The sequence below is a fragment of the Rousettus aegyptiacus genome, unplaced genomic scaffold (assembly GCF_014176215.1).
Source record: "Rousettus aegyptiacus isolate mRouAeg1 unplaced genomic scaffold, mRouAeg1.p scaffold_m13_p_1, whole genome shotgun sequence".
Taxonomy (NCBI): domain Eukaryota; kingdom Metazoa; phylum Chordata; class Mammalia; order Chiroptera; family Pteropodidae; genus Rousettus; species Rousettus aegyptiacus.
Genome location: NW_023416284.1, coordinates 101,666,217 through 101,680,232, shown reverse-complemented (window position 1 = coordinate 101,680,232; position 14,016 = coordinate 101,666,217). Strand labels below are relative to the sequence as shown.

The following is a 14,016-nucleotide window of genomic DNA, read 5'->3' as shown; positions in this document are numbered from 1 at the left end:
ATTTCTGAAATTCCATCCATGTCTCAGCCAGGAGACATTAGCTAAGTCTGGAGACGTTTATTTCATTGTCACAGTCGAGGAGGGTGGTGTTCATGGCATCTAGTGAGTAGAAGCCAGGGATGCTGGCTTCCTCCTTTTTACCAGTCACTCTGTGCCTCAGTTTCTGCTCCAATCCAGAGAAAACGGGTGGATTTAACCAATTTAGGAAGATCTGGAAGTTTTAGAAAAGAAGTATGAGAACTTTTAGAAGCTTATTCTTTGCAAACATGAGCAAAAGTTGAAATAAAACCCAAGGATAAAGGAGGGTTGGGACAAGTAACTAAGAACAGAAAGAGTGAAACTGTGCAAAGGAAGAAATGTGGCAAATAGAGACCAATATCAGACAATACATATAAAATTTTTTTTTATTATACAAAATACTTTCTTATTCATAAGAAAGGCTTAAATACCCCACCCTTCTCCAAATACATCAGATTTTTTCACTTCTCTATTTTCCAAATGTCTTGAAATGTGGTTATAGTGAGAAAAAAATAAGTTTTCCCAAACGATTAAAAAAAAAAATAAAAAAGAAACGTATAAAAGTCCCCAGAGGTCAGGTCATCAGAGGAAAGCTGGAGCTGCCCTTGAACTACGCTTTTGGAACATGCTTTGCACTTGCCATCCCTCCGCCTCACTCAGAAGTCACAGATGTGGGATGTGGAATAATGAATCTTTGACCATCTTTCCCAGGTTTCCACCACCGTCTTGGGACACTTTTCTTGCCAGAGCTCAAGGCCTTTTTCAAAAAGAGAGAAGGACATTTGAAGGGCCAAGAGAGCCCAGAGGAGTGGGGCAGCTGTGTGAACGGGAGAACGCTGAGAAAGAGCCTCCAGTAGGAGACGGTGTGAGAAGCGCCATCATTTGTGAGGGGAGGTCCATTCCGCCAAGTGGATTAAACAGAGCCATACCCTCTTCTGCCGGTTTTGCTTGGCTCCTGGGCGAGGGACGGGTGGGGATATTTGGTGCCTTCGGGGATCCTTTTACTAAGCACTGCTCAGATGCATAGTCCAGTGGCAGCTCCATTAGTTGGCATCTGGGGCATCCGGCAGAGGCTGTGGCTGAGGCCCCAAGGACGAAGCCAGTTTGGTGAGGGCCCTCGCTATGACGTCCAGGTGGCCGTTCATCGTCCGCAACTCCGCCAAGATGTCACCGACATTTGCTTCCAAACTCGCAGGAGCAGCAGGTGGGGCGCAGGGCGGTGGGGAGGTTCCAGGGTCTTCAGCACCCTCCTCTCTGCCCCCTGCGGCCCGGCGCGGGGTGCGGCCCTTCTCAGGGCCCTGGACAGGCGTCAGCCGCTCTCGCTCATCCGCCCGGAGGCCAGAAGAGGTGGCCGAGGAGCAGCCCGGCAGCCAGTCAAGGAGGCGCGGGGCAGCCTCAGGGGAGGAGGCAACGACCGAGTAGAGGCCTGTGCGCCTCGCGGCGCCGGAGCCGGGAAGGGCAGCGGGAAGCGGCTGCTGCAGCAGCGGGGGCAGCACCGAGGGACCAGGAGAAAACGCCGGGGGTTCACAGGAGGAGGAGGGGGACGGCAGGGCAGCGGTGGAGGGGCCTGGCTCCTCCGAAGAGAGGAACAGGGTGGTAGAAGACTGGGAGTCCAAGGTACTGGGCTCTGAATCTGCCAAGGAAGAAACGAGAAAGAGTCACTCAGGCGTTTATTGAGCGTCAACGGTATGCTCAGCTCCATACTAGATACTAAAGGAACTGGGTAAGAAGGTGGGAATGTATTTCCTACCCCCAGACTTGCAATCTAGGAAGGATAAGAAGGTTATGAGCAGTTAATGTATCAGAACAAAGGGGGAAGAGTGTGGCACCGAGCAGAGGAATTGAGATGCAGGGAGAATCATGGCGTTTCATGTCGCATCCTGATGGATAAGGACCTCCACTGAGGTCTGGAAAGGTGGCACTCCTGTGAAGACAGCGAGGAAGTTCCAGCAGGGGCCTGGGTATCAACCTGTTTGGAGGCAATCTTGTCGGAGACAGTAGGTGCAGGCTGTAAAGAGAGGGCCCTTTCTCACTCTTCTCAGAAGCAAAAGTGCCTTTAAAAAGACTGCAGGGTCTAGTGCCCCAGCAAAGCTAAGCTTTTAGTGGGAAATTGAAAGTTTGGGGCCAGGAGCCAAAAGATAGTAGCATGAATTCTTGTTCTGCCAGAAAATGCCCTGGACCTTTGGGCTAGTCCCGTTCCCCCTTGCAGACTTGGTTTTATTTCCCCAGCTGCACAAGAAGGCTGGGCCCAGTGACTCCCTGGGACAATTCCAGAACTGATCCATCTGCCTTCAAAAGTCTCAACTTGAAGCATAGATCTAAATTTATAAATGGGCAGCACTCAAAGACCTGGAAGCACTTGACGAACCCACCTTGGTTCCTTCTCTCCTAATCCCATAAGCCCCAGGTAGAAAGTGGGTGGCAGCTTTTTGTGACTGGGTACAGTAGCAAAGTTTACCAACCTCGGATCAAAGGATCCACATCAATGCCAACGACCTTAACTCAGTTGTCTCAGCCACCCTGTTCACTGCCTTTGGGTGGATGGTCTGTGCTCACCCTGGAAGCAGTTCAAAGCTTTACCAGAGCCAAGTCTTGGAGGCCTGTATCCTAATTCCAGCTGGAATATCTGCTCTTGGCTATCTGCATTGCCTGTTTGGCTGCCCACCTTTATGCTCTGCCCTTCAGGGTTTCCGAGCCTTTCAAAGGCAGAACTTGCTTGATCACCGTAGCTTATTATATTGGAGAGAGTGACATGATGAAAGAGTCCATGAGTAAACACGTGCCCATTGCATATGAACATATGTGCTCTTACCACTCGTCATGGTTGAGCTGTGGCTTCATCTGTGTCTGGCTGAGACTCAGAGAAGCCCTAATGATCCGGTGAGAGCTTGTTCCCTCATCGGTCCTGACTTCAGTGCCCAACAAAGTTCTCACAGGGCTCACAGGCCCCAGATGTTCAGATGTCCAGTTTGTGTGGTCGGGAATTATGTCTGATGGGACCAGGGAGGCAACTGTTCCTCGAGGGACAACATTTGAGGAGAAGCCACCAATGTGCCTACAGACTTCTCTCATAGAAATGTTGTGGGTGCTTTATGTTACTGGCTTTCACGGAACTGCCTCTCCTCCACCAAAACTTAGTTTCTTCAGGTTTCTGTCATGATCTTATTTTGTAAACCAAGAATCGCAGACACTTCTAAGTACATAACTCCTGTGAGTTGAAAATGATAAAAAAAAAAAGAAACCCCAAACTGATCTAATTTTACTTGAGAAAGATGTTAATGAGCCTCACACATCCAAGTCTTGAAGCAGACTAGACGCTTCTTTATATTAAATCAAATAGAAACCCACATGTAAGATGAAATAGATGCAAGCACCAGAATGTTCTAGAGCAATGATTCCAAACCTTTTTGGTGCCAAGGACCAGTGATCCTGTGAGAATCTAGTGCCTGATGATCTGAGGTGGATCCGAGGCGGTGATGCTAGCACTGGGGAGCGGCTGTAAATACAGATGAAACTTCATTTGCTGCCCTCCAATCATCGCCTACTGTGCGACCTGGTTTCTAACTGGCCACTGATTGTAGTTGTCAGTGGCCCGGGGGTTGGGGACCCCAGTACTAGGGCAGCATTTCTCAAATTTTAATGTGCATGCCACTCTCCTGGGACATTGTTGAAGGGCAGGTTGTAATTCAGCAGTTCAGGGGTGGAGCCTGAGACCCTGCATTTCTAGCCAGCTCCCAGGTGATGGGGATCTGCTGGTCTGGGAACCACTCTTTGAAGACGTGTAGACCAAATAGACAAACTTGGCAATAAAGCATAGGATTCATGACTGTAGAAACTAGAGTAGCCAGGTGTTGAGGAGCAACATGGAAGCCTGATATGATTATGAAAATAGTAATAGTGTTGATGCTGATGACCCTTCTTGGCTGCCAAAGGAATAAGAGAAGTGGCCTCTCCTGCAGTTAGCTTGATAGACTCCAACAAAGCCTTGGACCAGAGAGCACTGCCTTGGAGGGGGAAGCGGGGAGGTGAAGATTTCTTAAAGAGGAAAACCCTTCACTATTGTTTCAGCTAAAACTTCAAAAGACATCAAGTGGTCAGGACTCACCCAAGCTTGACTGGTAAATAAATTTGAAAAAACAGAAGAACCTTTTAAACAAGTACATCACCTCCCAGAACTTTCCTCCCACTGTCAGGAAACTCGGTTGCAGCCCCGGCTCAGCTAAAAATCTGGGTTAAATGATTTATAGGTTTCTTCCATGCAAGCAACTGATCATTTGTTTTATCCCTGATTTGGGAGATAAGCTTTTGAATCAATGACATGGTTTTTATGCAGCTTCAGTGACTACTACAAAATAATATCAGGGTCTCGCTGTTACAAAAACAGCTATTTGTGGAGGTTGGGGATGCTCAGGTGCAGAGGGTCGATTAATCAGACTCCTTAATTCCTTCCTTTACCTCCTTGTATGGTCTCTGCCCCTTATCCCTCTTTATTAGTCTCCTGAGAATTATGAGCCCGTGATGTTTTTTGTAGTTTCTTGTTAACTAGAATGCAAGCCCTACGAAGTGAGAGACATTGATTATTTCATTCTCTGCTGTGTCACAAGGGCCTAAACTGTGTCTGGCATATAGAGTAGATGATCAGTAAACAGTCGTTGAATGAAAGCCATATAATCATCATCGATCCAGAAACACAGCTCCAAATGCAGTAAACCAATCCAGATGCATGTTGTTTAACCATTCGGTGCTTCGCTTATTTACAGAGTCTATGCAATATTTGGGACATGCTCATACTTCAAAAAATTATTTCTTGTTTATCTGATATTCTAATTTAACTGGGTGTCCCATATTTTTTCTGGCAACCTTATGGGGAGCTGATATTTTCATCCTATATCGTAGAAGAGGAATCTAAGGCAAAGATGAGTTCGGTATTTTTACAGAATTTCAGAGCTAGAAGGGATCTTTGCCCTCACTGGATCAATTAAAGATTTGAAGACCTCAGAGGCCAGTGAGAGAAAGGTACTTGCTATTTAGTGACACAGCTGAGAACAGAACAGAGAACAGAGTGTCTTCTCTCTTAGTCGTCTATTCAGGCTCCTGATCATTGCAGTCATTAAACAAATAGGTACTGAGGATCCACTCTGTGCCAGGCTTTGGAGACACAGCTGAACCAATTAGAGTCCTTACTCTGACGGAGAGACAGGGCCTTCGGCTCTCGGGTCACCTCTGGGTGGATGCCCAAATCTATCTGGCAGATCAGATTGGGGCAGAAATTCAAAAAAGCTGCACAGCAGATATTTACCACTACTTACTTAGTACTGCTTCGCTCAGAAAGCTTGGAGCTGCACCCTCACTAAGGTGTACTAGAGGCTGGCGTGTGAACCAGGCTCACCCAACAGTTCAGTTCAAACTTTCCCTTCCTTTCTCTCCCACTGCTACCGCCATCTCCCTCATGCATATAACCATTTGGGCATGATGCTTCTTTTTGAGGTGAGGAAGGTGAAATTTGACTAAATTTCAGTGATTCTGGTTCCTTTTACCATCCCACAAATATCTTTGTAAAAGTCTGTTTTGAAAGTGTGTAACGTGTATCTATATAATATTAAATATGTTCATATACATAAAATATGTCAAACATAAATATTATATATTTAATTGCAAATCATAATAATGAATTGAGTTGATATATATATTGAGAAATATATAACTAATAAGCATTTGAGAAGTATTCCTTCTTAGAAATAAAAGAATTGCAAATTAAAATAATGATTATGAATTGAAATAATTGTGAATAATGAATTGCCATTTTTTGCTCGCAAAATTTTCAAAGTGTTCTCTTGCTAATATGCATTGCTGACAAGCCTGCCAGGGGAGAGGCAATCTACTACACTGTTTGTAGTAGAGTAGGTCTGTACATCCTCTCTGGAAAGCAATTTAGAAACATGTGCTCTACTGTCGAATGAGAAAAGGAAATTGCCTAATCATGTTACGTGGATGAGTTCAACTGCTTCTAGAAAACTGCAAAATGAAGGTTAGGAGAAAATACGTGAAGATGTTCGGCATGTGATGGGATTATACTTTCCTGAATTTTCAAAAATTTCTGCAGTGACCATGTATGGATATGCCTTCACTTGTCACTGGTCTTTGGCAGAAAGAGACTGCTTCCCACCCAACTGCGGGCCTAGGTCTTCTGACCACTTTCTGTTTAACCTTCTTGCTGAGTCAGGCTGAATACTTACTTGGCAACGATGCACCTTGAAAGACTGAACTTTTTTCTGTTTTTTTTACACCCATGTGGCACACCTACCAGCCTGGGGCTTTGGCTTTTTCCGGGGGGTGCTATGGAAGGGTTAAAGTGTACAACTAGCCAGCTGTGGGAACCTGCGATTCATTTGCAAATAAATCCTTCAGATCACCTCCCTAAAAAACCTGCTTCTCTCAGCTGTCTTCCCCTTCTCAGTAAATGACCTTCCATTTGTTAGGCCAAACCCCTAAAACTAATCCTTGCTCCCCCTCTCTTTTTCTCACTCCCCACGTCTAATCTGCCAGCAATGGTTGTACGCTGTGCCTTCAAATTTCAAAGATATCCAGCATCTGACCACTTCTCACTGTCTCCAGGCAGTGGCCCAGCTACTGGGAGCTGAGCTGAGACCAAAAAACAGGCTGCTGAGTTCCAGGTCAGTGTTTCCTTCACCACACCCAAGGGCCTCCTTGATCTGAATGGGTAATTTAGGACCCTCCCCTGCTCAACTTCGTCTCCCCTGGGCCCCTGGGCCACCCTCCACCACTTGCACAAAAAAAATCATTTGCTGAGTCCCAGCCTCTATTTTAGTATATTATATAATAGCTAAATTTATTCACTAATTAATTTCATATATATTTATTGAACACATACAGCATGCCCAGATGAATGCTCTATAGTGTTTAAAACCAGACCTAAACCCTGACCTCACTGTGGGGGCAGGAAATAATCAAATAATAGAACAGATATATAATTGCAACTGTGACACAATCTACATGCTATAAGCATCTAAAGTAGGAAGTTGACCTATTCAAGGAAAATTTCCTGAGGAAATGCTGCTCGAGTAGCATTCTGAAGGATAAGTAGTTAAGTAGGAAGGGGGCAGCGCAGATACTGAAGCATGACCAAGGTCCTATGGCAAGAAGGAGTACTACCAATATATGGAAATTCTAGAGAAAGCCAGTGTGACAGGAGTAGAGGGGGTAGGGGAAGGAAGCATGAGGTGAAATTAAGCTCAAAAGGAGAGTAGGGGTTAGGAGATGTAGTGTATGATGCACACTGTCAGCCGTCACTGGATATTCATTCTCCTCTTTTTTTTCTTCTGTTTAGCTGGCCCATAACCACTTAGAATAAAGACTACATTTTCCAGCCTCTCTTCCAACTAGCGGTAGCCATGTAACTAAATTCTGGGCAGAAAGATGCACGTAGACATGTTATGTGCAACTCCTCCTTCCTGTGCCTGGGATTTGGTTGCAGTAGCTAGTGCTCAAGCAGCCCTCTTGGACCATGAAGCAGAACCCACGTGCTGAGGATGAGAGAGCAAAGAACTGAGCTCCTGACAACTCTGAGGACCTGCTATGACAACCCTAGCTGCTTCAATTGCAGGCTCTTCATATGAGAAAAGAAAATCTCATCTGTTCAATCCCTTGTTAAGCTGGAGTTTCTGTCACTCACAGCCAAATCAAGCCCTGATACACATGGCCTTGTAGAACTTGTTACGGAATTTGACCATTATCCTAAGAACAATGGAAAGCTTTGGGAAAATTCTGAGCATATTGGTGTGTGTGACGTGATCAGTTCTGTATTTTGAAAAGTCTACCTAGCTGCACTGAGCAGAGGGCAGACAGCGTAGAAGCAGTGGAGGCTGGTTAGGAGGATCCAGGTGTTGGTTAGCAATAACAAAATGACAGTGGCTTTTGCAAGAGTCATAGCTACAGACGCCTGGGACATGGAAACGTGGAGACGTACAGGGATACAGGGGACAGGGAAAGCACGCATCAGAGAAATGGGTGCCCAACTTGGCTACCGCTTCACTGCATGATTCCAGAAATTCTTGCTCTAGAAGGAAAACTTTCCCTTTCTTATTCTCTGGAGTCTGGGTGGCCCCTTCCCAGCCCACACCCAGCCCTCCAGCAGAGCTCAGCTCTGACACACCTCACCAGAGGCAGCCTTGGGAGACATTTTCTCAGGAGCCTGGAGGAAGGAGAAACTGGGTAGCTTTGGGGAATCAGAGAAGCAGAAGTCTGTGGGAAGAGGACGAGACCTGTCTGCAAGAGAAGCAACATCTCTCAGCACTGCAGCCGGTCCCTTGCCTTTGATGGTTCAGACTTGGCTGGGTTGCTGCCTGTTCCTTTCAGAACGCCTCACACAAAAGGGAGGGTTAAGTGTCTGATGAACTCAGCCCAATAATATTTGTTTCTTTTATTTTCCAGGAACGTCATGAGAACCACAGGGCAATCTTCTGGTTTTAAGATCTGGTGAGTCAAGTCTGCAAATACCTCTGACTCAATCTGATCCCAAGTTCTCGCCAGGCATCTCCCAGGAACATGGCTCAGCAGGAGAGCTGGACCTGCACAGCCCCCCACAGGGAGCAGAAGGGTTGGTTTCTCTGGAGGGGGTGAGAAAGGCTGGCTGCAGTAGAGACAGAAGGATTCCTGACTTGACATCGACCATTCTCACCAAAGGGCCAGCATATACTGGGTGCTTACTATCTCTAAGCCCTGTGCTGAATTATCTCTTCCGATGTTTATGGAAAACTACAAGGTGGATTCTGTTCTTAATCCCATTTTACTGCTGCAGAAACTGAGGCTCTGCTATCTTAAGTACCCTGCTCATGGTCACAGACCTGGGATATGAACCAAAGCAGCTGATGCCAGAGGCTATTCCATATGAAGGAGGGAGTGTGCTTTATGGAATTTTCTCAGGCTTGGGAGGAGGGCTGAGAAGGAGAGCTAGCATTGTAGAGGGTCTACTATAGTCTACGCCTGTGATCTGCCGCCTTGACTGCATATTAAAATCACCTGGGGAGCTTTGTAAACACTACTGATGCCTGCAACCAACTAAATCAGGATCTCCAGGAATGGCACTCAGGCATCGTGTGTTTTAAAAGCACCCGGGTAATTATAATACACTAATGTCCAGCTAGAGTTACTCAACAGTGACCCTTCACCAATTTGCAAATGGAAAAACTGAGGCTCTTAGTGTTTGGATAGTTTGGACAAAGCCCACAGCTGTCAAGACTTACTTCCTGATCTGTAGTTGGCTGACTCCCATGCCAGTGCTCATCCATATTGATCCATTCTCTCATATCTCGGCCTCCTCTATTTTGAAAGTACATGAACTTTTTAAATACGAATTTCTTTTACAATTTGCATTTTTTAAATTCAAGGTCAAGTGCTGCTTAGGCCAGCTGCCTGAAAGTAGCAGTACAGTCTATAGCCACTGAGTGGGATGAGCTGGCCCAGGGGCCACTGAAATTATGGCTTGGCTTCATTCGCACTCTGCTACAGCCAATGGAGCTGGTGTTCCAAAGGGATGCTGAGCAGCTCTGGCCATGATGTGTCCCAGGAAGAACACTGTTAATTCACTGTAATCTCCAGCCTCTCAAGGGCCCTTCTCTGAAGATTAGAAGGCCCAGCCCTGGGGAAATCCTTGGCCTCTATTTCTTGCAGCATTAGTGACTTCCCAAGGAGCAACACAGTAAAATTCGTCACCCTTTTACTTCTGTGTGTATTATCCGGCCTCTAATTTCCTAGTGGCTGAGGGTCAAGCTAATGAGGACGATTCACCATCAATCAAGTTAATAAAGCAAAGTAGCTGAGAGGCAGAAGGGCAGACATAGAGACTGATTCAAACAAAAATGCTCCTGCCCAAAGAGTATCTTTGAAGGGGAGAAAAAGAAGTGAAAGCAGGTATCTGTACTCCCACGTTCACAGCAGCATTATGCACAATAGCAGAAAGGTGGAAGCAGCCCAAGTGTCGTGTCCATACACAAACAATGGAATACCATTCAGCTTTTAAATGGAAGTTTGGACACATGCTACATGGACGAATCTTGATGAATTATGCTAAGTAAAATGAGCTTGTCACAAAGGCCAATACATAAAATATTGTATGATTCCTTTTGTGTGAGGTTCCTGGGGTGGTGAGATTCATAAAGACAGAAAGGAAAAGGGTGGATGCCAGGGGCCAAGGGGAGAGGAGAGTGGGGAGTTAGCGTTTAATGGGTACCGATTTCCAGCTGAAGAGACTGAGGACTTCTGGAAATGGATGACGGCGATGATTAACCAACAGTGTGAAGACAGCTAATGCTACAAAATTAGACACTTAAAAATGGTTAAAATGGTAAATGTTATGTTGTATATATTTTACCGCAATAAAAAAAAAATGGGTAGGGAAAGTTATGACCACTTAATTCACAATTTTATCCAAATACTTGAAAGAAAATCTATATGTGACATTTCTGGGACTTTTGTAAAAGAGGAAGGGGAAATAACTGATAAAATAAATTGCTGTTGAGAACATTCTAGTAAGGTGTAAACTAAATGCTCCAAAGGGACCCCTAAGGATGAGGATCCCTTGGGCCTGGACCTAAATATCGCTGCATCCTTGAAGATGTTTTCTTTTTCAATTGCCATGGTGAAAAATTCTAAAATAGCGTAATTGAAACTGTGTGGACATAGGTTGGAAGAAAGTAAAGTCTGACAACTTTTAGGTCAACTTTTAGACCCATTCTGCTTTCATAAGCAAAGTAATTTCAGCTCTCCAAGCATTCCACAGCCACGCCTCTGGCTCCTTGGGGTCACACATTCTCATTAACACTAGCGGACACAGAAAAAAGGTGGGAATTCTTTCAGGGAGAACCCCATTGTCCAGAACCCCATGCCTTCCTCATTCACTGGGCCTTTGCACTTGCCGCCCTTGCTACCCAGAATTCTATCCTTTAGATATCTTCATGGCTCACCCCTCCCATCCTTCAGCCTTTGCTCAAAGTCACCTTCTCAAGAGACCATTAGTGGACATCCTAGTTGAAAATGCCACCCTCACCCCACCACAGGAGTTTTCAGTCCCCCTTGCACCGTGCAGCAGATGCTGTCGCTGTCCCATTCAAATCCCCGGGGCACTCCAGGTGGAGGGAATCAAATGTGCAAATGCACGAGGCTTGGAAGACTGTGGCCTGAAAGACAGTGGAGTAGCTGGAGTGTCGGGTGCACGGAACTGGGAGACTTGCATGAAATGGCTTAAAAGGTAACAGGGACAGATAGCTGGGGAGCTTGTCGGCTAAGCTAAGGAATTTGAACGTCAGCAGGCAATGGGGAACCACTGAAGGGTTTTAAGTAGAAGAGTGATAGATTTGATTTGCAGTTTTAAAAGATTACTCTGGCAGCCAGCCGTGTGGAGGCTGAACTGCAGGGCGTAAGTCTGGAGGCAAGAAGACCAAATGTAAAAGTAACATCTTGGACATTAAAGAAGCTGAAATGATATTACAGCAGAAAGAAACACGAGAATGAAGTCCAGCCAACTAGTATTAGAAGCAATTTTTTTTTTCTAGGAACAGATTGAATTTCAGCAGAAAAAACTTTCCTGCCACCCTTTATGGACAACACTGTGAATGTTGGCTCCTGCCCGCGTTCGAGTTGGCCACCCGAGGTCTTTCATGCATCACCGTTCAGTAAAAGCGAGCGTGGGTTTAATGGGATTGTTTGTTAAGCCCCGAGCCAAGCTTTTCTACTCACTTAGGCAGGGCCGCTCTGCCAATTTCTAAATTGGCTGTTCTTTACGTATAGGGTGTGAAGGATATCTCTATGTGTTTCTGTGAACACACCCATTTGGAAGGAGGCTTATGTGACTACATATAATATCTTCGTGCGATCTTTTTGAAGAGATGTTTATACAACCTGTATATTCCTTGGCATGAATATTTTCGTTGTATGGAGAATGGGAGAGACAATGAAAAAGCTGTCCCCACGCCATAAACAACTTTAGTTCGTGAAGAAAAATTCGAAATAGATTGTTCCTTAGCAATGCCTCCAAGGTTGAACAGTTCCCAAATCTACCCACTTAATTCTTCCTCCTGGAGGGTCACTCATCTTTGAACTTCATTTTTTAAAACTATCGTTAAAAAAAAAATAACAGTAACATGGCAGAGACCAGACCCTGCTGAAGCCCAGGCTCTCTGCCTGCCACTCCTCCACCCCCAAGAGAGAGCTCACCAAAGAGGCCATCTCTCTTATAAAAAGGAGGGCTGCTTGATGAGCCTGATGGAAAGAGCAGGGTTGTGAACGACGGCATTCTGGCTTTAACAAGGCCAGGAAGCCCAGAGTGGAGCCAGCTGGGTAGTCTGAACAAACCCAAGAATATTAGAACCTGGGGTCACAGTGAGCTGGGCCGCCACCAGGAATGTGGGGAGAAGAGACAGTCTGGAGGGGGACTGGGGGAACGGCTGGAATCCCTGTCTGCCAGCTCCTCTGAGGTGAGTCAACAGGCAGGCGGCAGGCAGCAGGACGGCGAGGTGGGAGCAGCGCTGTGCCTGGCTACACAGGGCTCACATAGGCCCTCTTCATACTAGGCTCCATGACCTCTCGGGTGTGACAGGTGGACATGCACATGTCCACTTACCAGCCCGGCCGGGACAACACCTCAGAGAAGAATCCTCCTTGGTTGGTTCCAGGATGTCCCGTTGCCAAGCTGTTAACACACACTGAGTAAGGAAGCAGTGGGGTACCCCACCTGGAGAGGAGCGAGGGAGTGATGACCCCATTTCCCAAGTCAATAAGTGGCACGTTTCCAGACAACGGTGTTCCCTAAGTCAGTGGCAGGGCAAAGGAAAGGGCCCAGGGTTCTCAATGACCCTCCCTTGTCGTATATTCCTCCTAATGATGACCCTTTGTGCCAGGCTCATATGTATACAAAGCTCAAATGAGCAAACCCAACTCTAAATTTGTCCCTATCCATGAGAAGGAAAGGCCTTGGGCATCTTGCTTTGCCCAGAGGGAAAGATGCTACTCCCCAGGGGAAACAAAGCCAAGGGGAGAGAGAGAGAGAGAGAGAGAGAGAGAGAGAGAGAGAGAGAGAGAGAGAGAGAGAGAGAGAGAGAGAAAGCCTTGTATAAAAATAAAAGACTAGAATGAAGAAACAGACAGATGCTGGCTGCCCCAGTCACCAGGGCTTGAGGCGGATTCTGCATCTTCAGCCAGGACTGTTAGGACTCTGCCCCGCCACGGGCATGCAGAAGCAACAGAAATGCTTTGATTTTTCCTTTTTAAAAAAAGTCCTCCAGCCTGACCCTACCTATGCTCACACTACAGGGTCAGGAGAGGGTGAAATGAGAGCATGTGCTGGGAATTTCCTGACTTCTGTGAATTTTTCTCAGGCTCTGGCCATGAGTCAATGTGATGCACTGTGACACATGGTATAACTTGCAGTGGCTCCTGCTCCCTTCTGGAACAGCATGAAAAGCATTCCCTGCTGAGTCACTGAGGACGAAAATCCCTACGTTCCCCCCACTTCTGACTTTCCTTCTATACTGTCCCCAAATTGGAGGAGATAAGGGGACTATGTTTATACCACTTAAACTACATTTATATAATTATGTATTTACATTACATATTTATATTGTATAATTATGACATAATACATGATAATTTATATTTATATATTATATTTATCTATTCTGTTATAAACTTATATGTATGTATATTAAACTATATTGAATCAGGATATTAATATTTTCCAGAAGTACAGAAAGACCTCTATGCAGTTTCCCTCCTTTAAAAATTAATCTCTCTTGTATGTTTTGTTGGTCTTTATATTTGGAGCACGGGAGGAAGGATGAGAAGAGGAATGGAGAAGAGGGGAGGCTCACGGCTCAGATTTACAATGTCCTGACAAGATCTGGGAAGTTCCAAGTGAACTGAACTAGATAGGTAGGTAGAATTATCAGTCCAGTTTTATTGACAACCAACCTGAGCTAGTCAAAC

The 14,016-nt window shown here is 45.7% G+C and overlaps 1 protein-coding gene across 1 annotated transcript in view; it reads right to left on the bottom strand.

Moving 5' to 3' along the window:
• Positions 1-386: 386 nt before the first annotated feature.
• Positions 387-14,016, bottom strand: part of LOC107504072 (RUNX family transcription factor 2) — a 64,954-nt gene continuing 51,324 nt past the window's right edge. The window contains exon 3 of the mRNA XM_016133053.2: positions 387-1,651. Coding sequence (XP_015988539.2) covers positions 1,062-1,651 — 590 coding nt within the window. The 3' untranslated portion in view covers positions 387-1,061. The remainder of the gene's footprint in view (positions 1,652-14,016) is intronic.